The sequence below is a fragment of the Chiloscyllium punctatum genome, chromosome 40, assembly GCF_047496795.1.
Source record: "Chiloscyllium punctatum isolate Juve2018m chromosome 40, sChiPun1.3, whole genome shotgun sequence".
NCBI lineage: Eukaryota > Metazoa > Chordata > Chondrichthyes > Orectolobiformes > Hemiscylliidae > Chiloscyllium > Chiloscyllium punctatum.
This window is the reverse complement of record NC_092778.1, coordinates 10,568,665-10,594,278: the sequence shown is the minus strand read 5'-3', so window position 1 is coordinate 10,594,278 and position 25,614 is coordinate 10,568,665. Positions and strand designations below refer to the sequence as shown.

Genomic DNA, 25,614 nt, shown 5'->3' with positions numbered 1-25,614 from the left:
TCTAAGACTTTGCCCACAACAGAAGTGAGACTCACTGGCCTATACTTACTCAGGCTATCCTTGCTCCCCTTCTTGAACAAGGGGACCACATTCACTATCCTCCAGTCTTCTGGCACTATTCCCGTAGACCACGACGACATAAAAATCAAGGCTAATGGCTCCGCTATCTCCTCCCTAGCTTCCCAGAGGATCCTAGGATAAATGCCATCAGGCCCAGGGGACTTATCTATTTTCATCCTTTCCAGAATTTCCAACACCTCTTCTCTGCATACCTCAAAGCCGTCCATTCTAATTAATTGTGACTCAGTATTCACATCGGCAACAATGTCCTGTTCCTGAGTGAATACTGACGAAAAGTATTGATTTAGTGTCTCACCAATCTCCTCCGCCTCCACACACAACTTCCCACTACTATCCTTGACTGGACCGATACCTACCCTAGTCATCCTTTTCTTCCTGACATACCTATAGAAAGCCTTTGGGTTTTCCCTAATCCTACCAACTAAGGACTTTTCATGTCCCCTTCTCGCTGCTCTTAGCTCTCTCTTTAGATCCTTCCTGGCTACCTTATAACTCTCAATCGCCCCAACTGAACCTTCACGCCTCATCTTTACATAGGCCGCCCTCTTCCCTTTCAGAAGGGATTCCAATTCCTTGTTAAACCACGGCTCCCTCACAAGACCGTTTACTCCCTGACTGACTGGTACATACTTATCAAGGACACCCATTAGCTGTTCCTTGAACAATCTCCACATATCATTTGTGTTCTTCCCTTGAAGCCTATTTTTCCAATCCACGCATCCTAAGTCATGCCTCACCGCATCATAATTTCCCTGCCCCCAGCTATAACAGTTGCCCTGCAGTGCACACTTATCCCTCTCCATCACTAGAGTAAAAGTCACCGAGTTGTGGTCACTGCCCCCGAAGTGCTCACCTACCTCCAAGTCTAACACCTGGGCTGGTTCATTACCTAGAACCAAATCCAGTATAGCCTCACCTCTTGTTGGCCTGTCTACATATTGTGTCAGGAAACCCTCCTGCACACATTGGACAAACACCGACCCATCTAACGAACTCGAGCTATAGCTTTCCCAGTCAATATCTGGGAAGTTAAAGTCCCCCATAACAACCACCCTGCTACTTTCACTTTTCTCCTGAATCATCCTCGTAATACTTTCCTCTACTTCTCTTGGACTATTAGGAGGCCTGTAGAAAACTCCTAACAGGGTGACCTCACCTTTCCTATTTCTAACCTCCGCCCAAACTACCTCAGATGGCAAGTCTTCCTACATCACCCTTTCTACTGCTGTAATACAAGCAATGCCACACCTCCCCCTCTTTTACCCTCATCTCTGACCCTACTAAAACATTTAAACCCTGGAACCTGCAACAGCCATTCCTGTCCCTATTCTACCCATGTCTCTGTAATGGCCACAACATCGAAGTCCCAGGTACCAACCCATGCTGCAAGCTCACCTACCTTATTTCTTATACTTCTGGCATTGAAGTATACACACTTCAAGCCACCTTCCTATTTACCGGCACCCTCCTTCGAGATCAATGCCTTGTTCCTAACCTCCCTACACTCAAGGTCCTGTACCCTAAAGCTACACTCCGGGTTCCCATGCCCCTGCAGAGTTAGTTTAAACCCTCCCAAAGAGCACTAGCAAACCTCCCCCCAAGGATACTGGTGCCCCTCAGGTTCAGGTGTAGACCATCCTGTTTATAGAGGTCCCACCTTCCCCAGAAAGAACCCCAGTTATCCAAATACCGGAATCCCTCCCTCCTGCACCACCCCTGTAGCCACGCATTTAACTCCTCTCTCTCCCTATTCCTCGACTCTCTATCACGTGGCACGGGTAACAAACCAGAGACAACGACTCTGTTCGTTCTAGCTCTGAGCTTCCAACCTAGCTCCCTGAAAGCCTGTCTAACGTCCTCACCCCTCTTCCTACCTATGTCGTTGGTGCCAACGTGGACCACGATCTGGGACTGCTCCCCCTCCCCCTTAAGGACCCGGAAAACACGATCAGAGACATCACGTATCCTTGCACCTGGGAGGCAACATACCAATCGTGAGTCTCTCTCGCCCCCGTAAAACCGCCTATCTGTGCCCCTCACTATTGAGTCCCCAATAACTATCGCTCTACCTTTCACCACCCTTCCCTTCTGAGCAACGGGGACAGGCTCCGTGCCAGAGGCCTGAACCTCGTTGCTTACCCCTGGTAAGTCATCCCCCCCCACAAATATCCAAAACAGTATACTTGTTCTTGAGGGGAATGACCGCAGGGGGTCCCTGCACTGGCTGCTTCCTCCCACTCCCCCTCACTGTCACCCATCTCTCTATAACTTTCGGAGTAACTACTTCCCTAAAGCTCTGATCTATGACCACCTCTGCCTCCCGAATGATCCGCAGTTCATCCAACTCCAGCTCCAGTTCCCTAACACAGTCTTGGAGGAGCTGGAGATGGGTGCACTTCTTGCAAGTGTAATCAGGAGGGACGCTAATGGCTTCTCTCTCCTCACACATGTTGCAAGAGGAACATTGCACTGCCTTCGCTGCCATCCCTCTAAAAGGTAAACTTTAAAAATTAGATCAAAAGAAACAAACAAGCAAAATGCAGCACTTACCTGCTTATCACAACGGGTTGTATTATTAGGTTAGAGGAGGAGGGTGGGTGGGAGGCTCTACCCCTGTAGTGCCTCGGGTTCCTCGCCTGCGTGCTTTTTTAAGAAAGAACCTTCCCAGGTAAGCTAGCGCGACACTAGCTTCCGGGTCCGCTAGGCGCTTAAAAAAAACTTTAAATTTTAGCCGTTAAAAAAACAATAACTGGACTATACCGCGACTTTAAAAAAAAACACCATCAGACAGCCGTTACCTGCTCCGCCTAGAGAGTGAGGCCGAAGGCTTGGAGCTGCGTGCTTTTATAAGAAAAAAAACCTTCCCAAGACATTATTTGGGCTAAATGTCTGTGTGGGTGTGATTTTACATAATTCCCTGATGCAAATCTATTCTTTGTTCAGTTCTTCTTGCCTCAATTTTCCAAGCTGCCTCCTAACTTGTCCTCTCCTTATTGGAACATATAATCTGTGCTGTTTCACCTCAAAATGTGGGAGATCGCTAAATCAGTTACCTGTTTTATACCTTGCCCAAGCACAGCAAAGAGTAAAATAGTTATCAAAGTCCAAAGATAATTTTCAGAAGAATATAAAACTGTAGTGGTTGAAGAAACTCTTGCACAAATCTATTTTGAGATTCTTTTTTTTTGATTTCTCTTTTTCGCCACCATCACTGAACCAATCGCTTGACTTTGTTTTCTTACTCTCTCATTTCACTTGGCTCTTTTGAGTTAGTCATTCTTAATTTGATTTTTTTTTCTCTCAGCTTTATCTCTGTCAATGCATATTAAGCATTCCATTTTCCTGTGTCTTTCAATTTAAGTATACATTACAAAGTTATATTTACAGATGATAAACATCCCTGATCATGGACCCATATACCTCATTCAAATTTTCTTATCTGATTACTTTAGTTCTGCCAAAGGAGGTCTTATTTTGATTCATTTTCCACTGTCCCTCTGGGTTTATATTTCGAATTAAATCAGTTTTTAATCAGTATTTATCCTCAATGACTAAAACTCTTAAACAGAAAGCCACAGCACAGAAGAAAAGCATTCAATTCCCTGACAATATTTAAAAATTGACATAAGCCAGCTTGCTCAAGTTAGCAACAAAGGCATTTTTTAAAATAAAAAGTAACTGACACATACATCTATACACAAAAGCCATCACCCAAAACACGCTGGCTGCTGACTGGTGAGGTCACAACTAAATGGCTTGTCTCCAACACAGTCTCTGTTCCTGAGTAATTCACAATATTTGAGACACTTGGAGATATATTTGCATTCATGCACTCTTTATGAAATAAAACCGGTCAAGACTAAATTGACACCATGTTCATTACAAAGCATCCACTATATTTAGTAGTTCCTGAACGATTGCAGCCTTCAGCTAGGGACTTAATGTCACTTCTCAATCACTTCAACAGTGAAATTCTCAGTTAACTGAGAACCAGGAAAACTTGAAGGTTTAAATCTGCCTCCTAACCTTCCCCACTCCCCACCCCACTCCCCCCCCCCCCCCCACTCCCTCCCCCCACCCCCCGCAGTCTTCAACTCCCAGACCATTTTCCTCATTCTACAACCCACTCCTCCCTATTTTACAACTCCTCTGTTCCCTCAGCAACTCTTCTCTTGCCTTTAAAGCTCACTCATAGCCTTCCTTTCCACTCCATGGCCTATGACCTTAGGGAGCCTGCTGCCTCTCGCCCAGCAGCCCTAATCTTCTAGACTTGGCCAACTTTCTTGCTGCTGCAACTCACCTTTTCTGTGCTGCTCTAGTGACAGGCTATTTTTCTCCAGCGTTTATTGCTGGTAGGTTCATTAGTGATTGCATTTTCCCAGGCAAATTAGGGACTTCCAGGGGTGGAAGCAGTTCAGCGGTTCGCACTGCTGCTTCACAATGCCAGGGACCCACACTGGATTTCATCCTCAGGCAACTGTCTGTGTAGAGTTTGTACATTCTCCCATGTCTGTATGGGTTTCCTCCAGGTGTTCTGGTTTCTTCCCACAGTCCAAAGATGTTCGGGTTAGGTGGTTTGGCAGTGCTAAATTGCCCATTGTATCCAAGGATTTGCAGGCTAAATGGATTAGTCATGGGAAGTGCAGGATTACAAGGAGAGGGTAGAGGAGTGGATGGGATTCTCTTCAGAGGTTCATTGTGGACTCAATGAGCCAAATGGTCTGCTTCCACACCTGTAGGGATTCCATGAATTTGCCCTCTGGTCCCAGAGATTTGAAGCATTGTTCCCCTCATCCCGCTAATCTTCTTATCTTACACCAATGCTACTAATGTTTGTCAAATAGCCTGCCAGCCTCTCCATCCTGGTACTTAAACAATGATCACATGAAAGGTTGCAACAACAAAAAAAACAAAAACTGGTATCTCCGTGTTTGCCATCACCTTTAGGTGTGCCAACAAGAAAGTTGAGACAACAGACTGAAAATGAGCGTGAAATACTAATTTGAATTGTGTTTTCAACCTCCTTATGAGCTTTTTCAAGAGTTTAATCTTTAGCCAATAAATTATTGGGTATATAGAGCATGACTGCCAATTTGAAAGTTTTGGCTGACATAATTCTCATCACATCCTCCTCTCTGCAGTTTAGGTTATGTTCTGAGAGACTCAGTTGTCATCGCAGAGTGATGAGAACTGGCTGGTTTGATCTTCATTCAAATTGTCTTTCCCTTTTCCTTCCATACAGAATAAACATTGTTTACTAGAAGCTGGTCTGAGCTGCACAAGAGATTTAATTAAGAAAGACATCTATCCAATTATAATCGTCATTAGAGTCTGTGAGAAGAACATCAAACGATTCAGGTATTGTCTGATCCTTTCCACATTGGTGCCTTTAACTAATTAAAGCTGCCACCTCCAATCAATGTCATGAATTAAATTTGCCTTCTTATGCAGGGAGGGACTAAAGAGATTTCTCAATTTATTTTAACAAGAATTTCTGCATCAGGTTAAATGTCTCAATTCCTACTGGAAATGGTCAATTAAATGTGTGAATTGTTGAAAATTAAAATTGATACACGAAGAGAAGAATTGGAGAGCAGAACATATCATTCAAACTATTCCCGAATCAATACCTTCTAAGCACAACTCCATTGCTGCCCAGCAAATACAGGCTCATTTAAATTGCAATTAGGAAATTCTTGATTTGGAATTGGATCTAATGGGGAAGTTTTTCCACATGACATGGAAGTTTGGCATGGCAAGTGATGTGCCTCCTTCGTGTGATCAGCATGAAGCGTGGGAACTTTAACTTGGAGTCCTTACTTGAAAATGTCGGATGAATTGCTTCCCAAAAGGTATACCTCAACAGGCAACCTGCTGGCAATTTCTACCACTGTTACCAAGGCCTATTTAAAAGTGAGAACACACTTCTCAAAACTGAGTTTTCTCCTGCTTGCATCATTCATTGCAAAACTCCAGAATATATTACTGTCATGGAAGGTGAGGAAATGCATTATCCACCACCTCTTACCAGCTCCCCTGCCACATCCAGGTGACGCCTGGAGGTGGTCAAGGTGGAGGAAGTGAAGAAAAAAATATTTCCAAATGAGGTGGCGGGTTGGGGGGGGGGGGGGGGACTGGTAAGAGGGTCTGCAAGATTCGGTGCCACCAATCAGGGCCTCAAAGCAGAAAGCAGTTTGCTCATGTTTGTAGAGCAACTGTGATAAGATGACTCCTCACTACAACTCAAATGGTATAAGATCCATTTGGTAGATTTACTATAACCAATTCTCTTTCTAGGCAGGGGACTACAGGGTCTGCTAGATTTAGTGTAGTAGACCAAATGACTTGGTAGTCTAACGAGAAGAGCTCTTGTTTTAAACAAGATGTAACTCATTAAACAATCATTTGATCAGACAAAACTTGAGTAATGCTGAAAAAGATGCATTTTTTAAGCTTTTAGACCGATTCACATGAACTACCAAAGTAAATGGGAAGCCAAGATTCATAATGTAAGGGAGGAAATACAACATGCTCTTAGATTATGGAGAATTCACCAGTTAATTATGACTGACTGTTAACTGTTAAACAGTTCAAAATTTAAACCAAGCAGGTTTGTTTCTCAACTTACAGGTTTGTTTCTCAAGGTAATGCCTTAGCCAGAGCATGATTGTCACTATTTTGTTAATTTGAAATAGAAGCAATCCGCCAGACAGCAAGATGTTGTGCCTACCTTATAAATAAGTAATGTGGTGTGTGAAGTTTCAGTGCCAGTGAGAAGCTAATATGTAATGAGTATGTTCCAAACATTGCCAAGCATATCAAATCCCTTCATCTGTTCACAACAATCAAGGTTAATGCTTTCAAATGCACAAGTGTCCAACATTGGTTGTGCCTTTGCGATTAGAAAACATTTGCTAAATAATCCTGAGTGTTCAAAGATTTAAATGGTCAATTAATTTAGGATTGTCAGTTACACTCTGTTCTACACTTGCATGAACTGGAAACTACATATACATACATACATACATACACACACATGGAAGAACGTGTACACAGACTGCACCTGTTTCAACTTAAAAAAAAAGATGAAAGCCACTCACCAGTTAATCTTCTAGAGCAAAGCTTTGTCAATCTGGGTAGTTAAAATCTAAACAAAATTTGACAGTTGACTAATCAGTCATCGTTAACTGGTGTATCGTCTAAGGTATTCCCTCTCCCAAACAATGTTTGCTTGCCAATCAATCAACATTCCTCTCTCATGCAGTATAGATACTTTCCTTTTACTTTGGTATTTTTTGTGAACTGCCTTGATATGTACAACACAGAGCTATGACAAAAATGTATTTTTTCCTGCAACACCAAAGTCAATTAATTATTGCATGTCAGCAAATAAGCATCAGCTTATTGGCATGATAGAGTTGTTACTAAGATTCTGAGGGAGACACCCCCATACTCCAAGGTTCAAATAAGGTTCTCCTGTCCAAGAGATATCAGTTTGATGTTTATGTACTCTGCAGCATTAACCCTTTCAATCCCTAGACCTCTACACCACAAATAAAGATAAGTGACAAGTGTGCATTCACTAAAGGCTAATACAAATGAAGCCATGCTGTAATGCCCCAAGCTCACTCCTCCCCCAACTTCCCCTTTTGATTGTTGAGATCAATGGGGCAGGTGATCAGCCTCTGTGCTTGCAGATGAAAAGCATTGTTACCTGATAAATCCAGATGTCTGCTTCCAAATCTGTGGTTGATGTCCCCAAGAGTGAAAGGATTTAGTGACAAAGATATTGAAGAAATGTCTTGAATCAAAGTGAGTGGCATGACTGCAGGTACATTTTTTCTTGTGATTCATTAAGCCCAATGAAAAGTACAAGTCAAATGTAAAAACCAACTAATTATTTTAAAGTTAAACTGGACATAAGGCAGCCATAAGATTAGATTACTTACAGTGGGGAAACAGGCCCTTCAGCCCAAAAAGTCCACACTGACCCGCCGAAGCGCAACCCACCCAAACCCATTCCCCTACATTTACCCCTTCTAATACTATGGGCAATTTAGCATGGCCAATTCACCTGACCTGCACATTTTTGGATTGTGGGAGAAAACCAGAGCATCCGGAGGAAACCATGCAGACACGGGGAGAATGTGTAAACTCCACACAGAGAGTCATCTGAGCTGGGAACTGAACCCGGGTCTCTGGCGCTGTGAGGCACCAGTGCTAACCACTGTGCCACCGTGCCACCCACTAAGAGGTGATTACAACAGTGCTCAAGATATTAATGAGATGACAAACAATTGTACAGCATTGAGTGAGTTCAGGAGGGACATTCCTAATTAAGGCTCTGTCGACACAAAATCATGCCAACAATTGGTTTGCACAATGTTGAACACTAGCACTCTAGGTTTTGTGATTAGTATCTCTTCATTATGGACTTATCTGCAGAAAGTATATTTCCTGTCAGTGGAGCGGACTGCTTTTTTTTAATGTAAGCCTGAATGAACTTTGTTCAACATTCTTCCATGGTGATGTGAGACATTAGGAACCTGGTATTGAAGGAAACTACATCCACAACCCATGCTTAACAGGGCCATAATGCATCACTTATTTACTTAGGTCCTTTTCTCCCATTGTTGGCTTCAGTGATGCTTTCAAAAGGATACCACAAAATAACACTATAATAAAATAAAAGCCTTTGAAAAGATTATATTAGCAGTTTGGAAAATATCAAATGAAACACTATGGGTGGGGGGAGGGAGGTGCTGTGGTAAGAGAGGAAGAGAAGGAAATTATAGGCCAGGCTAGTCAGCCTAACTGCTGCAATACAGAAACTGCTAGAATACATTATTCATGAAGTTAAAGCAGGATACTTAGATCATAATGGGATCAGGCAAAATCAACGTTATTCTGTGAAAGAAAAACCATATTTGACTAATATAGTAGAGATCTTGAAGGACAATGATGAATAAAGGGGAACCTATAGATGCGGTATTCTTGGATTTCTAAAAGGCATTTGATGTCGGATCAAAAGTTACTATGTAAGATAAACATAGATATTGTAGGGAATATCTGCATGCCTAAAGAATGTTACCTACCAGGAAACAGATAGCAGGGATAACGACTGTATATGCTCAAGTAATATGGAAACGTCAACCCCCTATCTTTGGCCAAATAATCTGGAATTTTCCATATATTTCGTGTAAAAGGTGACCATAGTTCTTCACAAATAACTGACCACATTTATGAGTCAGTGTGCCATCTGCCATGTCCTGCTCCACCTTTCCAGTCCGCCAGTTTTCCACTTGCCTCCCAGTATTCCAGTCCGCTGGATGATTGTTCCGTTCCGGGTTTTCAGAATTGCCATAATTTTCTTTTCTCCTTCACTCATTTGGAGATCAGTTGGGCTAATGATACGGTATGAATTTTGATGGGTAAGAACTTCAGCCCCTCAAAAGTAGTCAACCCCCATAAATTTAACCTTAACACAAGGTCAAAAAAAATTTAACTATTACTTGAGTACATACGGTAAGTCTTTTTCAGATTGGCAAGCTCCAACCAGTTGAGTTCTATGTGGATCAATGCTGGTGCCTCCAATATTTACAATGTACGCCAATGATCTGGATGAAAGGACTGATGGAAGTTAAACTTACTTATGGCATCAAGATTGGCGGGAAAATAAGTTGACAAAAATGAGGTAAAGTGTCACCGAGAGAATATAGATAAATTTTGCCCATTTGCTTAATCTGCCAGATAAGTATGGTGTGGGAAATACTGTATGAACTTGTCCACTTTCGAATGAAAAACAGAAAAGCAGAATGAATAATCTTATTAAAGAAAAATCCTGAGGGATTTGATTAGATAGGTAAGTGAAGGAAGTCTTTTTTGTAGAAGAGTTGAGAGTTAGGGGATATGTTTGAAAAATTAGAGGATTTCTTTTTAACATGAATAAGGATTTTTTTTGCTGTCCAAGGATTATTCATCTGTTGTTCTCTTTCCCAGAAAGCAGCAGAGGCTAGGTCATTGAATTTGTTCAGGGCTGAGTTAGTTAGATGTAAGGATTATGAGGAGGGAAAACAAAAAAAGTAGAGTTGAGACCACAATGACAGCAACCACTAATTTGTTTTTTTTTGTAAACTGAAAATGTTTTACATAAGAAGGACTATTTACTGAATTCAGGCAGCAAGGCATTGAATGAAAAATTTAACAGAGGAACGTGAGGCAAAACCTTTCTGGAGAAATTGTAAGGGGATAAAGCAAATATCAAATGGGGGAGCTTTAAAATGAGATGACGACATAGGTAGAGAAAAGTTTGAGATTCTGAAGGGAGATTACAGAGGGTTAGGCAGGAATTTAAAAAGGAGGTCCTTGAGAGTAGAAATATCTGGATTACTCTTGGTGCTCTGAGCTAGTGAGGGCAGGAATAGAAGGACAGAGCAGATGAATGCATGGCTGAGGAGCTGGTGTCTGGGAGAAGGATTCACATTTTTGGATCATTGGAAGCTCTTTTGGTGTAGAAGTGACCTGCACGAGAAGGATGGATTGCAACTAAATTGGAAAGGGACTAATATACTGGCAGGGAGATTTGCTGGAGCAGCTTGGGAGGATTTAAACTCGTATGCTGGTTGGCGGGGGGATGATGGTGTTGATGGTGAGACCCAGAGAGATAGTGAGGAAAGAGATCAATCTGAGACTGGTACAGTTGAGAACAGAAGTGAGTCAAACAGTCAGGGCAGGCACTGACAAAGCAGAAAACAAGGTTGGACTGATAAATTAAAATGCATTTATTTCAATGCAAGGGGCCTAACAGGGAAGGCAGATGAACTGAGGGCATGGTTAGGAACATGGGACTGGGATATCACAGCAATTACAGAAATATGACTCAGGGATGGACAGGACTGGCACGTTAATGTTCCAGGATACAAATACTACAGGAAGGATAAAAAGGGAGGCAAGAGAGGAGGGGGGAGTGGCATTTTTGATAAGGGATAGCATTACAGCTGGACTGAGGGAGGATATTCCCGGAAATACATCCAGGGAAGTTATTTCGGTGGAACTGAGAAATAAGAAAGGGATGATCTCATTACTGGGATTGTATTATAGACCTCTTAATAGTCAGAGGGAAATTGAGAAACAAATTTGTAAGGAGATCTCAGTTATCTGTAAGAATAATACAATGGTTATGGTGGGGGATTTTAACTTTCCAAATATAGACTGGGACTGCCATAGTGTTAAGAGTATAGATGGAGAGGAATTTGTTAAGAGTGTACAAGATAATTTTGAGTCAATATGTGGACATACTTACTACAGAAGGTGCAAAACGTGACCTCCTGTTGGGAAATAAGGCAGGGCAGGTGACTGAAGTGTTGGTGGAGGAGCACTTTGGGGCCAGCGACCATAATTCTATTAGTTTTTAAATAATGATGGAAAAGGATAGACCAGATCTAAAAGTTGAAGTTCTAAATTGGAGAAAGGCCAATTTTGGCGGTATTAGACACAAACTTTCAAAAGCTGATTGGGGGCAAATGTTCACAGTAAAAGGACAGCTGGAAAATGGGAAGCCTTCAGAAATGAAATAACGAGAGTCCAGAGAAAGTATATTCCTGTTAGGGTGAAAGGAAACGCTGGTAAGTATAGGGAATGCTGGATGACCAAAGAAATTTGATGGTTAAGAAAAAGAAGGAAGCATTTGTCGGATATAGACATGATAGATTGAGTGAATCCTTAGAAGAGTATAAATGCAGTAGGAGTATACTTAAGAGGGAAATCAGGAGGGCAAAAAGGGGACATGAGATAGCTTTGGCAAATACAGTTAAGGAGAATCCAAAGGGTTTTTCAAATACATTGAGGACAAAAGCATAACAAGGGAGTGAATACAGCCCCTCCAAGATCAGCAAGGCGGCCTTTGAGTGGAGCCACAGAAAATGGGGGGGATACTGAATGAGTATTTTGCATCAGTATTTACTATGGAAAATGACATGGAAGATATAGAATGTAGGGAAATAGATGGTGACATCTTGAAAAATGTCCATATTACAGAGGAGGAATTGCTGGATGTCTTGAAACGCATAAAAGTGGTTAAATATCCAGGACCTGATCAGGTGTACCCTAGAACTCTGTGGGAAGCTGGAGACGTCATTGCTGGGTCTCTTACTGAAATATTTGTATCATCAATAGTCACAGGTGAGGTGCTGGAAGACTGGAGGTTGGCTAACATGGTGCCATGTTTAAGAAAGGTGGTAAGGACAAGCCAGGGAACTATAGACCAGTGAGCCTGATGTTGATGGTGGGAAAGATGCTGGAGGGAATCCTGAGGGACAGGATTTACACCTAAGTGGAAAGGCAAGGACTGATTATAGATAGTTTGTGCATGGAAAATCATGTCTCACAAACTTGAATGAGTTTTTTGAAGAAGTAACAAAGAGGATTGATGAGGGCAGAGCGGTAGATGTGATCTATATGGACTTCAGTAAGGCGTTCAACAAGGTTCCCAATGGGAGACTGGTTAGCAAGGGTAGATCTCAAGGAATACAGGGAGAACTAGCCATTTTAATACAGGACTGGCTCAAATGTAGAAGACAGAGGGTGGTGGAGGAGGGTTATTTTTAAGACTGGAGGCCTGTGACCAGTGGAGTGCAACAAGGATTGGTGATGGGTCCACTGCTTTTTGTCATTTATAAGAGGTACAGTTAGTAAGTTTGCAGATGACACCAAAATTGGAGGTGTAGTGGACAGCAAAGAAGGTTACCTCTGATTACAATGGGATCTTGATCAGTTGGGCCAATGGACTGAGAAGTGGCAGATGGTGTTTAATTCAGATAAATGTGAGGTACTGCATTTTGGGAAAGCAAATCTTAGCAGGTCTTATACGCTTAATGGTAAGATTCTGGAGAGTGTTGTTGAACAAAGAGATCTTAGAGTGCAGGTTCATAGCTCCTTGAAAGTGGAGTTGCAGGTAAATAGAATAGTGAAGAAGGTGTTTGGTATGCTTTACTTTATTGGTCAGAGTATTGAGTACAAGAATTGGAGGTCATGTTGCGGCTATACAGGACATTGGTTAGGCCCCTGTTGGAATATTGTGTGCAGTTCTGATCTCCTTCCAATCAGAAACATGTTGTGAAACTTGAAAGGGTTCAGTAAAGATTTACAAGGATGTTGCCAGGGTTGGAGGATTTGAGCTATAGGGAGAGGCTGAATAGATTGGGGCTGTTTTCCCTGGAGCATTGGAGGTTGAGGGGTGACCTTATAGAGGTTAACAAAATCATGAGGGGCATGGATAGGATAAATAGACAAAGTCTTTTCCCTGGGGTGGGGGAGTCCAGAACTAGAGGGCAGAGGTTTAGGGTGAGAGGGGAAAGATATTAAAGAGACCTAAGGGGCAACTGTTTCACACAGAGGGTGGTATGTGTATGGAATGAGCTGCCAGAGGAAGTGGTGGAGGCTGGTACAATTGCAACATTTAAAAGGCATTTGGATGGATATATGAACAGGAAGGGTTTAGAGGGATATGGGCCGGGTTGGGATATCTGGTCGGCATTGATGAGTTGGGCTGAAGGGTCTGCTTCCATGCTATACATCTGTATGACTCTATAACTGCAAGTCAAACGTTGAAGTGCAATTATTTTTATAAATGAGAATCTCCTGTAAATAAAGGATATTGGATCTTCGGGCTTAGGCAAAATGTTAAATACAAAGATGTAATTCTAAGCTTTTAGAAATTGTTCGGTGACATGTCAGAGGTGGCTCACTCGCACTATTCTTGCTGAAAGGTTATGGGTCAAGCTTAAATCCAGGCTGATCTTTACAAGCTCTTAGTGTACAAAGAACGATACAGTACAGGAACAGGCATTTGGCCCTCCAAGCCTGCGCCACTACATTTTGTCCTTCCATGCTAAAACTGTCTTTACTTTTAGGATCTGTATCCCTCTATTCCCTTCCGATTCACGGATCCATCCAGGTGCTACTTGAAATGTTGCTATTGTGTCTGCTCCCACCTCCTCCTCTGGCAAGGTGTTCCAGGCACTTACCACTGTGTGAAAAACTTGCCTTGCACAGCTCTTTTAAACCGCTCCCCCCACCCCCAAAACCCCCACTCCGAGCTTTAACCTGTGTTCCCTAGGAATTGACCTTCCACCCTAGGAAAAATCCTCATATTTTCCACTCTACCCATGCCATTCACTATCTTATAAACTTCTTTTAGGTCACCCTGCAACCTGCTGCGTTCCAGTGAAAACAAATCTAGTCTATCCAACTTTTCTTCATAGCTAAAGTACCCCATACCAGACAACATCCTAGTCAACCTTCTCTGTACCTCTCCAAAGCATCCACATCCTTCGGGTAGTGTGATGACCAGAACTGTATGCATTCTGGAGGAGGTGGGACTTGTACAAACTGGACGGGTTACACCTGGGCAGGACCAGGACTGACATCCTTGGGGGGATACTTCGCAGAGTGTTTGGGGAGGGTTTAAACTAGTGTGGTGGGGGGGTGGGGGGGCGGGGGAACCAGAAATAGGGTATAGATGTAGAAATTGAGGCAGAGGTAAAACCCAAGGCAAACATTACCCTGCCTATTCTTGCTTAGTAATGCTGCTGACAAGAGCAGGGGAGGAATTCCGAAATGCATGTGTTTTAATGTGAGAAGTATAACAGTTCCAAGTTCATCTACCTTCCCAAAACATTAAGGCAATTACACAGATTTGGCTGAAAGAGGGGCAGGACTGGCAGCTGAATCTCCAGGTTTTAAATGTTTCAGGTGTGATAGAAAGGGAGGTAAAGTGGTGGGGGAGTTGCATTACTAGTAAAGGAGTATCTCACACCTTTATGGAGAGAGGATACAGAGGACTTGTGCAGAGAGGCAACACGGGTAGAACTCAGGAATAGGAAAGGTGAAATCACAATGCTGAGGGTGCAATACAGGCCTCCCAAGAGCCAGTGGCAATAGAGGAGAGAATATGTAGGTAGATTTTGGAAAGATGTAAAAATAGCGGGTTGATGTGGTGGGTAATTTTAACTTTTCCGATAATGACTGTTAAAAATCACAACACCAGGTCATAGTCCAACAGGTTTAGTTGGAAGCACTAGCTTTCGGAGCGTTGCTCCTTCATCAGGTGGTTGTGGAGTAGAAGATCATAGGATACAGAACTTAAAGCAAAAGTTTACAGTATGATGTAACTGCAATTATATGTTGAAAAAACCCTGGATTGTTTATGAAGTCTCTCATTTTTTAGAATGACCAAGTTGGTTTCAGTTCTTTCGTATGAAAATTGTGGAATATTTCCGAAGTTACATTCTCAAGTGAACTTTAACAATAGGTGCTATGTCGGCCCAGATAATGCATTTAAAGGCGTGAGCTGCCCCATGTGAGACTGTGCCACAAAGTTCAGATTGATTCTAATCTAAAAAACGGATTTACAGAATCTTACATAGATTCATGAAGTTTTTGACCAAAACAAAATATAATTCTGCAAGTACAAATTCACTCCACAAACTTGGTGTGGTGCTGTGGGGTCATCTGTAGTGTCCCATGAACAAGGTCCTGGTTGAGGCCATCCCCATGGGTACCAAACTTGGCTATCAGCCTCTGCTTGGCCACTTTGCGTTGTTGCCTGTCCCGAAGTCCATCTTGAAAGATGGTCACCCGAAGGTCTGAGGTTGAATGTCCTGGACCACTGAAGTGTTCTTCGACTGGAAGGGAACACTCCTGTCTATTGATTGTTGTGCAGCGTCCATTCATCCGTTGCTGTAGCCTCTGTTCGGTCTTGCCAATGTTCCATGCTTCAAGGCATCCTTGCCTGCAGCGTGTAAGATATACAACGTTGGCCGAGTCACACGAGTACCTGTCGCATTCATGTTGGGTGATATCCCCAAGTATAATGGTGGTATCAGTATCGACAGTTCTGGGATTTACATATGAAAGAACTGAAGCCAATATGATAATTCTAAAAGATGAGAGACTTAACATAAAATACCAGATATTTTTCAATATATAATTTCAGTTACATCACACTGTAAATTTTTGCTATAAATTCTGTGTCTTCCGATCTTATCGTCCACAACCACCTGATGAAGGAGCAGCACTCCGAAAGCTAGTGCTTCTCAATGAACCTATTGGATTATAACCTGGTGTTGTGTGATTTTTAGTTTTGTATATCCCAGTCCAACACCAGTGCCTCCATATCATATATTGAGTGGGGCTTGGTTGAAGCAAAATTTGTAAGGTCCATTCAGGAGGGATTCTCGACCTAATATTTAAACAGTCCAACCAGGGAAGGGGGTTATACTGGACCTGGATTTGGGAAATGAGCTCAACCAGGTTTCAGTGAGGGAGCATTTCGGGAGTAGTGACCATAACACCACGAGTTTTAAGATACTCATGGATAGGAATAGCAGCAGTCCTTAGGTGAGGGTGATAATTGGGGTGGGGAGATGAACTTCAACAATATTAGGCAGGAACTGGAAAATTTTGATTGAAGGTGGCTGTTTGGGGTTAAATCTACATTGGACATGTGGGAGTATTTCAAATATTGTAGTCCATCTGGCTCTGGTGGTTTATCTGCCTTCAGACCTCTCGACTGCCCCAGCATATTCTCCTTAGTGACAGACACTGCCTCTCGAAGTTGTAGTATACTGCTGGTGTCTTCCACGGTGAAGACTGTTGAAAAGTATCTAGTCAGTTTCTTGTTATGCAAAAAGCTGTAAAGAATGAAAATCCTTACCAGAATAAAAGAAATAGACCCAGAATCCAGAACAGCTTTTTAAAGGGAAATAGATATCTATTTCAAAAAGAAAAGTATTTAAGGATACATGAAAAACAGCAAAGTAAGGGATCTGTGAGACTAACTTTTTTCCTGAGTTAGCAAAAATGGGATTTCCTTCTGTCAACTGAAGTCTAGTAATGCAATTGTAATTTAGATATCACTAAAAAAACTTGGAAAAAGGCTAAGGCAGGAAGAAGGGCTGATGCCCGAAACGTCGATTCTCCTGTTCCTTGGATGCTGCCTGACCTGCTGCGCTTTTCCAGCAACACATTTTCAGCTCTGATCTCCAGCATCTGCAGTCCTCACTTTCTCCTAGTACTAGAGAGTACCAAACACAAAGGGAAATTAATTGTGCTCTGACAGCATTTTCAAAATCTTCTGAAAATATTATGCTGAAATAAGATGTTTAACAGAAGTGAATTAATGTTTCTAATTACAGGAGATTACCAGCAAAACCAGACAGTGGTGAAGAAGAGTTTCTGAAGAGCTGCCGTTCGAATGAGAGTGAGCTTGAGTCTCTCCCCTGCTTGTATACGACTGTGGAAGCTGATACATGGGGCAACATCAAGGACCTTATCAAAATTATCAAAGAGAAAATCATTGAAGAACAGAGAAAGACAGTCTGGATCGACCAGGATCAACTCTAGGATTTCCCGGACTGTAACCAGCAGGATTTAAACCAATGATAAATCCCCTGCCATGCATGAACTTACAAACAGTAAGCTAGTCCTGCAGGAGAGATACTGAGAATGCTTTTTATGACCAACGGATGCTGATTCTTACATAGTGAGGTAGCTTTGTTTAAAAATGTGCTGTCCTAAGCATTCATTTTTCAGTCAAAAAAGTTTGCATTTTTAGAGAAAATGCTTTCCTTGTTATAGTGCTTTAACAAAGAATACTTGAGATGTGGATGGAGGTGGCTGCATCATTAATGAGGAAGAATGCTACCTAGAGAGAATTCTCTTTCTAAATCCTTGCGGTGTAGCTTATGCGATTGCATGCTCCAGTTTAAAGCCAAGAACCTCCAAAAGACGAGAGAGAAATAAAAAAAGTTTGAGCAACAAGACCTTGGTACACAGGTACTGCACACTCATCCACTGGCTCATCCATCTATGTTTCTACTAAGAGACTTGAGGAATTATATCAGAGCACAACGTTCTACTCTAAAGATGAGTAGAGGAAAGTGGGGAGCTGTTTTGGTAACCTGACCCATTTATGCATTTCTGTTGGATCAAGGTTCCACGACCTCCAGGAAGAGATTGTATTCTGGAGTACCTTGACTTCCAAATATAAAACAACATGGCATTCAAATGGGATATATTCCTCTATGCATGAGCTGTCAGAGCAAGACATGTTTGTCTTTGTACAAACATACAGGTTTACAATTTAACTCTACAAAATACATGGAGAGAATGTCCTTAGTGGTTTATTTTTTTTTAAATAAAAGAGGGAACTAAAGAAGTCAAGGAAGGAAAGATATTTGAAAAGTTATCAGTTTGAATTTCCATATGGTCAAGTGGGGGATATCAACTAGGAGACAGTGAGGTCTGCAGATGCTGGAGATCAGAGTTGAGATTGTGTTGCTGGAAAAGCACAGCAGGTCAGGCAGCATCCAAGGAGCAGGAAAATCAATGTTTCAGGCCGGAGCCCTTCATCAGGGCTCTGGCCTGAAACATTGATTTTCCTGCTCCTTGGATGCTGCCTGACCTGCTGTGCTTTTCCAGCAACACACACTCAACTCAAGTGGGGGATATACTATCATAAGATTGCAGATGGTACTGGAAGTACAATTTTTTGCTGCTGATGGCCCACATCACATCATGGATGCCCAGTCTTGATCAGTTTGAAATCTATTCCGTTTAGCAAAATCATAATACCACAAAACAAGATGGAGGATATTCTCAATGCAAAGGCAGGACTTGGTTTCCACAAGGACTGTGCAGTGGTCACTCTCACCAATATGTCATAGATAGCTACATCTGCAGGTGGCAACTTGGTAAGGTTGAGATCAAGTATGTCTCTCTCTTGTTGGTTACCTCAACCACATGTCACAGAGTCTAGCAGCAGTGTCCTTTTGGACTTGACCAGCTTGATCAGTGGTGCTGCTGCTGATCCGTAGTTGGTGGTGAATGTTAAAATCCCCAGAGTAAAGTTTGCACCATTGTCACACTCCATGCTTCCTCAAAAGTGTTGTTCAATGTGGAAGAGTACTGATTAATCAGCTGAAGGAAGACAATATGTAGTAAGCGACAGGAGGTTTCCTTACCCATAATTGACCTTAAGCCATGAGACCTCATGGAGTCCAGAGTCAATGCTGAGGACTCCTGGGGCAGCTGCCTCCTGCCTGTATACCGCTGTGTCATCACCTGTGTTCGGTTTTCCTGCCTGTGGGAGAGGATATTATAGGGATGATGATAGGGGTATCTGGTACATAGACACCCTTACTATGTCAGGTTGTTTCATTAGTCTGAGAGACAGCTCTCCAATTTTGACACTAGCCCTTGGATGTTAGTAAGGAGGACTTTGCAGGGTCAACAGGGTTGTTTCTGCTGTTGTTTTCCAGTGCCTAGGTTGCTGTCAGATGGTCCATCCAGTTTCATTTCTTTGCTGCCTCTATTTCATCCATCCCTTTCCATTGCCCACAAACTCAAACTCCCCCAAAGATTCCTATCCTTCAGTAGTGCTGAACCTGCATCTAACTCCTCTTTCCCCTTCTGTCCTCTTCAAGCTCTACTTGTCCTTTATTCCATTTCTATTAAACTGCTGACCACCCAACTTTTGTTTCTAGTTCCCATGCTATGATATTATAATTGTTCTTCGAGTCCTCCCACTTCCTCCAGACCAAAGGGGTAGCCATGGGCACCCGCATGGGCCCCAGCTATGCCTGTCTCTGTTGGCTACGTAGAACATTCCATCTTCCGTAGTTACACCGGCACCACTCCCCACCTCTTCCTCTGCTACATTGATGACTGCATCGGTGCCACCTCGTGCTATCGCAAGGAAGTTGAGCAGTTATTCAACTTTACACACACATTCCACCCCAACCTTAAATTCACCTGGACCATCTCTGACACCTCCCTCCCCTTCCTGGACCTCTCCATCTCCATTAATGATGACCAACTTGACATTTTTTACAAACCCACCAACTCCCACATCTACCTGGATTACACCTCTTCCCACCCTACCACCTGCAAAAAATACCATATCCCGCACCTCTGCCTTCAAACCCCACTCCTCCAACCGTAACAAGGACAGAACTCCCTGGTGCTCATTTTCCACTCTACCAATCTTCGCATTAACCATATCATCCACCAACATTTCCGCCACCTCAAAATGAACCCCACCACCAGAGATATATTTCCCTCCCCACTCCTTTCTGCTTTCCGCAAAGACCATTCCCTCCATGACTACCTGGTCAGGTTTGCCCCCCACATCAATGTGGACTTCACCAGTTTCCTTATTTTCCCTCTCCCCACCTTACCTCAGTTCTAACCTTCCAGCTCAGCACTGTCCTCATGACCTGTCCCACCTGTCAATCTCCCTTCCCACCTATCCGCTCCACCTTCCTCTCTGACCTATCACCTCCATCCCCACCCCCATTCACCTATTGTACTCTTTGCTACCTTCTCCCCAGCCCCACCCCACCCATTTATCTCTCCACCCTGGATGCTCCCTGCCTCCATTCCTGTTGAAGGGCTCTTGCCCGAAATGTCGATTTCCCTGCTCCTCGGATGCTGCCTGACCTGCTGTGCCTTTCCAGCACCACTCTGATCTAAACTCTCTAATATTCATGCTAACATACTATCCCAATCACATGGGCTCTTATCCTAATAAGTAGCCTTATACATTAAATGCCTTTTAAAAATCCAAAATGTATTAAGTCTACTAGGTTCCCTTTATCTATCCTACTTGCTACATCTTCAAAAAATTCTGTAAATTTGTCAGACATAATTTCCCTTTTATGAAGTCATGTTGACTTTGCTTGATTATATTATGCATTTCTAAATGCTCTTCTTTCATAATAGACTCCAACATTTTCTCCATGACAGATATTAAGCTAATTGGCCTATAGTTACTGATTTTTTGTTTGTCTCCCTGCTTGAATAAAGGTATTGCATTTACAATTTTCCAATCTTCTCAGACTTTTCCAGAATTTATGGATTCTTGGGTGAACGTTACTTTATTATAGTATGGATAATAGGTAAAATATAAACAAATGATGCTGGAAACACTCCACATTAGGAGTGGTTGACTATTCAAGTTGATGAACTTTTGTCAGTGTTTTGAGTCGAATTTTCTTTAATATAAACCTACCATCCGTTCTCAACAGGTGCTTCTTGACCAGCTATATGTCAGAGTTAGAGATATACAGCATGGAAACAGACTTCAGTCCAATTTGTCCATGCCAGATAGCTTAAATTAATCTAGTCTTATTTGCCAGTATTTGGCCCATATCCCTCTAAACCCTATTCATGTATCCACCCAGATGCCTTTTAAAATGAAGTAATTGTTCCAGCCTCCATCACCACCTCTGTCAGCTGATTCCATACATGCACCACCGTCTGTGGAAAAAGTTGCCCCTTAGGTCCCTTTTAGTTTCCCCTCTCATCTTAAACTTATGCCCTCCAGTTTTGGACTCCCCTATCCTGGGGGAGACAGAGACAGACAAATATTAATGTTCTTGCTGTTGAAAACGATAGTAATATGCCTTAAAACCCTCGTTCAGCCATACAAAGACTGACATTGAAATAGTATATTGTCTGGGATAATTTTGTATATTGTGTATCAAAAATGTTCTTGATTCCTGAAACTTGTTATCCTCAATTTACAGTATTAGATATTTGGTAATTTTGAAAACTGCAGAGAATATTTCATTCTCTGGAATTCAGAATGAAGAATGTGAAACTTGTGAAATAGTTGACCACATTGGAAAGGTGGTTTTTATTCCTGTCTTCACTGAAATGGAATTTGATTCTACAGTGAAGTCCTGCTATTCTTGTTTTCACCATTTGCAATTCATTTGTACATGCAAAACAAAATATTGTCCAATGTCAATTGCCAGTCCAATGTTTACTGGTTAGTTTCTTTAAAAAAAAGAAAATATCAGCCACAGTAAAAACACCTGAATGTAAGTAAAAGATATTGAAGTGTCTGTGACTGTACTGTTTCTGTTAACTATCATGTGCACACTTCATGTTTTTTTGCTTTGTTGCTTACTGAAGTTTTTGTATATTTGATCATTGTCATGGCCTCAAGGATAAATATGATTATTTTAAAATTTTATTTAACCACCTTTTCCAATAGAATATTGTTTATTTCCTTTAATCTTCTCTTTGATGTATATATTTAAACTTTTTAATAGTTGGAATATAGCCAGTTAGTGAGCATTATAAAATATGTTTGTAATTTGCAAGATTTTCCAAGAATGTAACCCCTGCAAAAAGGGACTTTACTGTACACTCAAGTCAATGAAAAGTCATCAGATTCCTATTGCTCAACATTTTCCTCAAGTGAAGTATACTGAATCCTCCATTATCCCTAATGTATGATACTAGTGGTTCTGAGATTTGTTTAATTAACTTATGAATATGCAAAATGAACAGATGGGGTATGATATAAAAACAGTGCAATAATGACAAATAATCTGAATGTGTAGGTGGAGAAGTGTTGCCTGCTCCTGGTAACTACTCAGCAGACCTTTGTTTTAGTAAACTGAATGTAATTGCGGCTGGTGTCGCAACTGCACATGACACTATTAGTCACTGCCCTTTATCACTATTAAAATTGGATTGCATTCCATCAGATGAGAAATAGATGAAGGTCCTTTCTTTGTAAAAGTTTCTGAGGATCCCTGAATGACATTTGGGATTTGATGCCTTATTCCACACTGCCAAGATAATTAGATTCAGTAACTGTATTTAATGATAACACCCTTCTTTTTGAAAACTGCCACTGTAATTCAGTGTAAGCCTATTTATAATCAACTGACTGTAGCTCCCTCTGATTCAGCATAGTTATCCAATCTGCTACAAGTCAGTGTGTTTACCACATCATAGCATCCTAAACTACTTCAGCATGATATCAGTTTTACTCCAGCTTCCCACAAATATGTGGCCAAAACAAAGGACATAGAAAGATTGATGGCAATCCATGATTTGCTTCTGATTTGACCAAATCCAATGATACTGAGGAATTCAAATCTGCACCAGTGGATTGGATTAATGATTGATACAAACTTGAGAAAAATTCCATACTGGGGTACCTTCATCAAAAATCCTTTAAGGACTGCAGCAGCATTATTGCACTACAATCCCAAGTGATGAGGAGGTCACCATCAAGTCATCTCATTTGAAATGAATCTGAATGAGGCATACTTATTAGTTTTCTACCTTTCCCCATTGTTTCTTCTGTAGCATGATTGGAAACCCTTCAAAATATGAATGTAAATAAGGAGCACACAGATGCATAAAATTTTGTAGCATTTTATTTGATTAGTATGGATTGTTCGATGAATACATTAAAATAAAACATTTGATATGAGAGGTGTTTCTGTAAACATTTAAACAATTCTATTGATAGAGTTTGTGTCTTTGCTGATCAAACATGAATAGTAGCTTCCTGGAGTTGGCCTCCTAAGGTCTAGTTTTCCCCATGTAACAGGTACAAATCTGAACTTGTATGAGGTATGACTTTGTAGCCTTTTCCAGTCCTGCAGCCCTTCAGACTGTCTGCATTCCTCCAGTTATGGTCTCTTGAACATTTCCAATTTCACTTATCAACTGCAGCATTACACTTTTTAAGCTGCATGGACCCTGTGTTCTGGAACTCCCTTCCCAACATTCCCCACATATCTTACTTTAAGATGCTCCCTTACAACCTTATGTCCAAACATGTAGTCAACCACCTGGGTGATATCTCCAAAAGCAAACACTTGATGCTGCAAACACTCAGCAATTCTGGCAGCATCTGGAGTAGAGGGAAACAACATTAGTAGTTCATATTGTGATCTTTAAGTAGAAATGGGAAAAAAAGTATTGGAACCATAATAGCTTGTAAATTGTGGAAATGGGGAAGCTTGGAAAAAGAACAAACAGAAGGATTTGTGATGGATAGGAGACAATGAAATGACAAAAATTTTGATGGGGCTGAACTGGAAATAATGGTAAAGAAATAAAAGATGGGTCTGGAGGAGTCTGATTGGCAGAATAGTTGCTGTTCAAAAACAAAAATGAGAAAAAGGCAATGTGGAAAGAAAAATAAATAAAACAGGGTAACAGTAATTCCAGTGTGAAGTTGTTGAACTCAAATGTTGATTAAAGGAAGCTGAACAGTAGTTAATCAACAGATGCCTCAAGTTTACCATGGAGCTTCGTGGGAACACTGTTGCAGGCCAAAGACAGAAATTACAGCATGAGAGCAAGATGGTGAATTAAAATAGCAAGTCACAGGAATCTTTGGTCATGCATTTGACCGAAGGGAAGCATTCCACAAAGCAGTCACTTATTTTAATTTGGTTTTCTACATATAGGAGAGATCACAGTGTGAGCAGTGAACATTGTGTATTTCTTTCAATTTAGTGTACAAAGCATGGCTTTATCCAAAAGGAATGTTTAGAACCTAGCAACGTGAGAGGAGAGGTAAAATGATAAGTGTTACATCTCCTGCATTTATATTGACAAATGCAATGGGAAGGGTTCAGGGTATTGGGGGTAAGTGAATGGATGAGGTTGTTGCAGAGGTAACAGACCCTTTAGATTGCTGATAATGGAGGGAAAACATAATTGAAGATGGCAAAAAATGGTGCAATTGCAATACAGAGGCAATTGCAGACAGTGAGGACAAGTGGAATCTTACCATAGTTCTAACTGGGAATTAAATAGCCAAGAGCAGAAATATGGGAAAATGGATTGGACATAGTCAATGGCCCTGTCAACTTGGAGTGTGAATTCTTAAATAGAGGAGAAATGTGGAAATTATATCACAACAGATGAAATGAAGAAATTGGGAGAATTAGTGAAATCCTTATAGGATAAGAAATGAGGAAATGCAGTTGAGGAAGCTGTCTGTGTGTGGTTGTGGCGGGGGGGGGTCACTGAATTAATGAACACTGACATACAATATTAGAACACACATTTAAGTTAGGAGGAGAACACCACTTGGGCCCTTGAATTACTCAATTCAATAAGACCATGACTAATATGGATAAAGTTAAAAATCACAACACCAAGTTATAGTTCAACAGGTTTATTTGGAGGCATTAGCTTTCAAAGCGCTGCTTCTTCACCTGATGAAGAAGCAGTGCTTTGAAAGCCAGCGCCTCCAAATAAACCTGTTGGACGATAACCTGGCGTTGTGTGATTTTTAACTTTGTCCACCCCAGTCCAACACCATTCCTCCAAATCATGACTAATATGGTTGGTCCTGTGAAAACTTTTCATCTCCTGCTCAAGGCCACTTTCTACCTAAGCCCTAAAGAATTTGCAGGCTGTCATTCTCAAAAGCGAGAGAAAGCATTAAAAGCAGAATTCCATAGACCTGAAAAATTATCCTGATCTGTCTTAAACCAGTGACTCCTTAGTTTTACATTGTGACCCTTCATTTCAGATTTTCCCATAACAAATAACAGCTTTTTCACATGCATCTTGTTAAAATTTTTCAGGATCTTCTGTTTCACCATCACCATCTAAACTCCAGTGGATACAAGCCTTCCAACCCTTTTTCATAAAAATCCCACCTGTTCCAGTTGTTAGTCTAGTAAATTCTCTGAACTGCTTCAA

At 41.6% G+C, this 25,614-nt stretch overlaps 1 protein-coding gene and 1 long non-coding RNA gene across 3 annotated transcripts in view; one reads left to right on the top strand and one right to left on the bottom strand.

The window, feature by feature from the left end:
* card11 (caspase recruitment domain family, member 11) overlaps window positions 1-18,424 on the top strand; it is a 369,647-nt gene extending 351,223 nt beyond the window's left edge. Inside the window, exons 26-27 of the mRNA XM_072559295.1 lie at window positions 5,324-5,439; window positions 17,277-18,424. Coding sequence (XP_072415396.1) covers window positions 5,324-5,439; window positions 17,277-17,484 — 324 coding nt within the window. The 3' untranslated portion in view covers window positions 17,485-18,424. The remainder of the gene's footprint in view (window positions 1-5,323; window positions 5,440-17,276) is intronic.
* LOC140464345 (uncharacterized) overlaps window positions 1-25,614 on the bottom strand; it is a 163,794-nt gene that overhangs the window by 83,931 nt on the left and 54,249 nt on the right. The window lies entirely within an intron of this gene.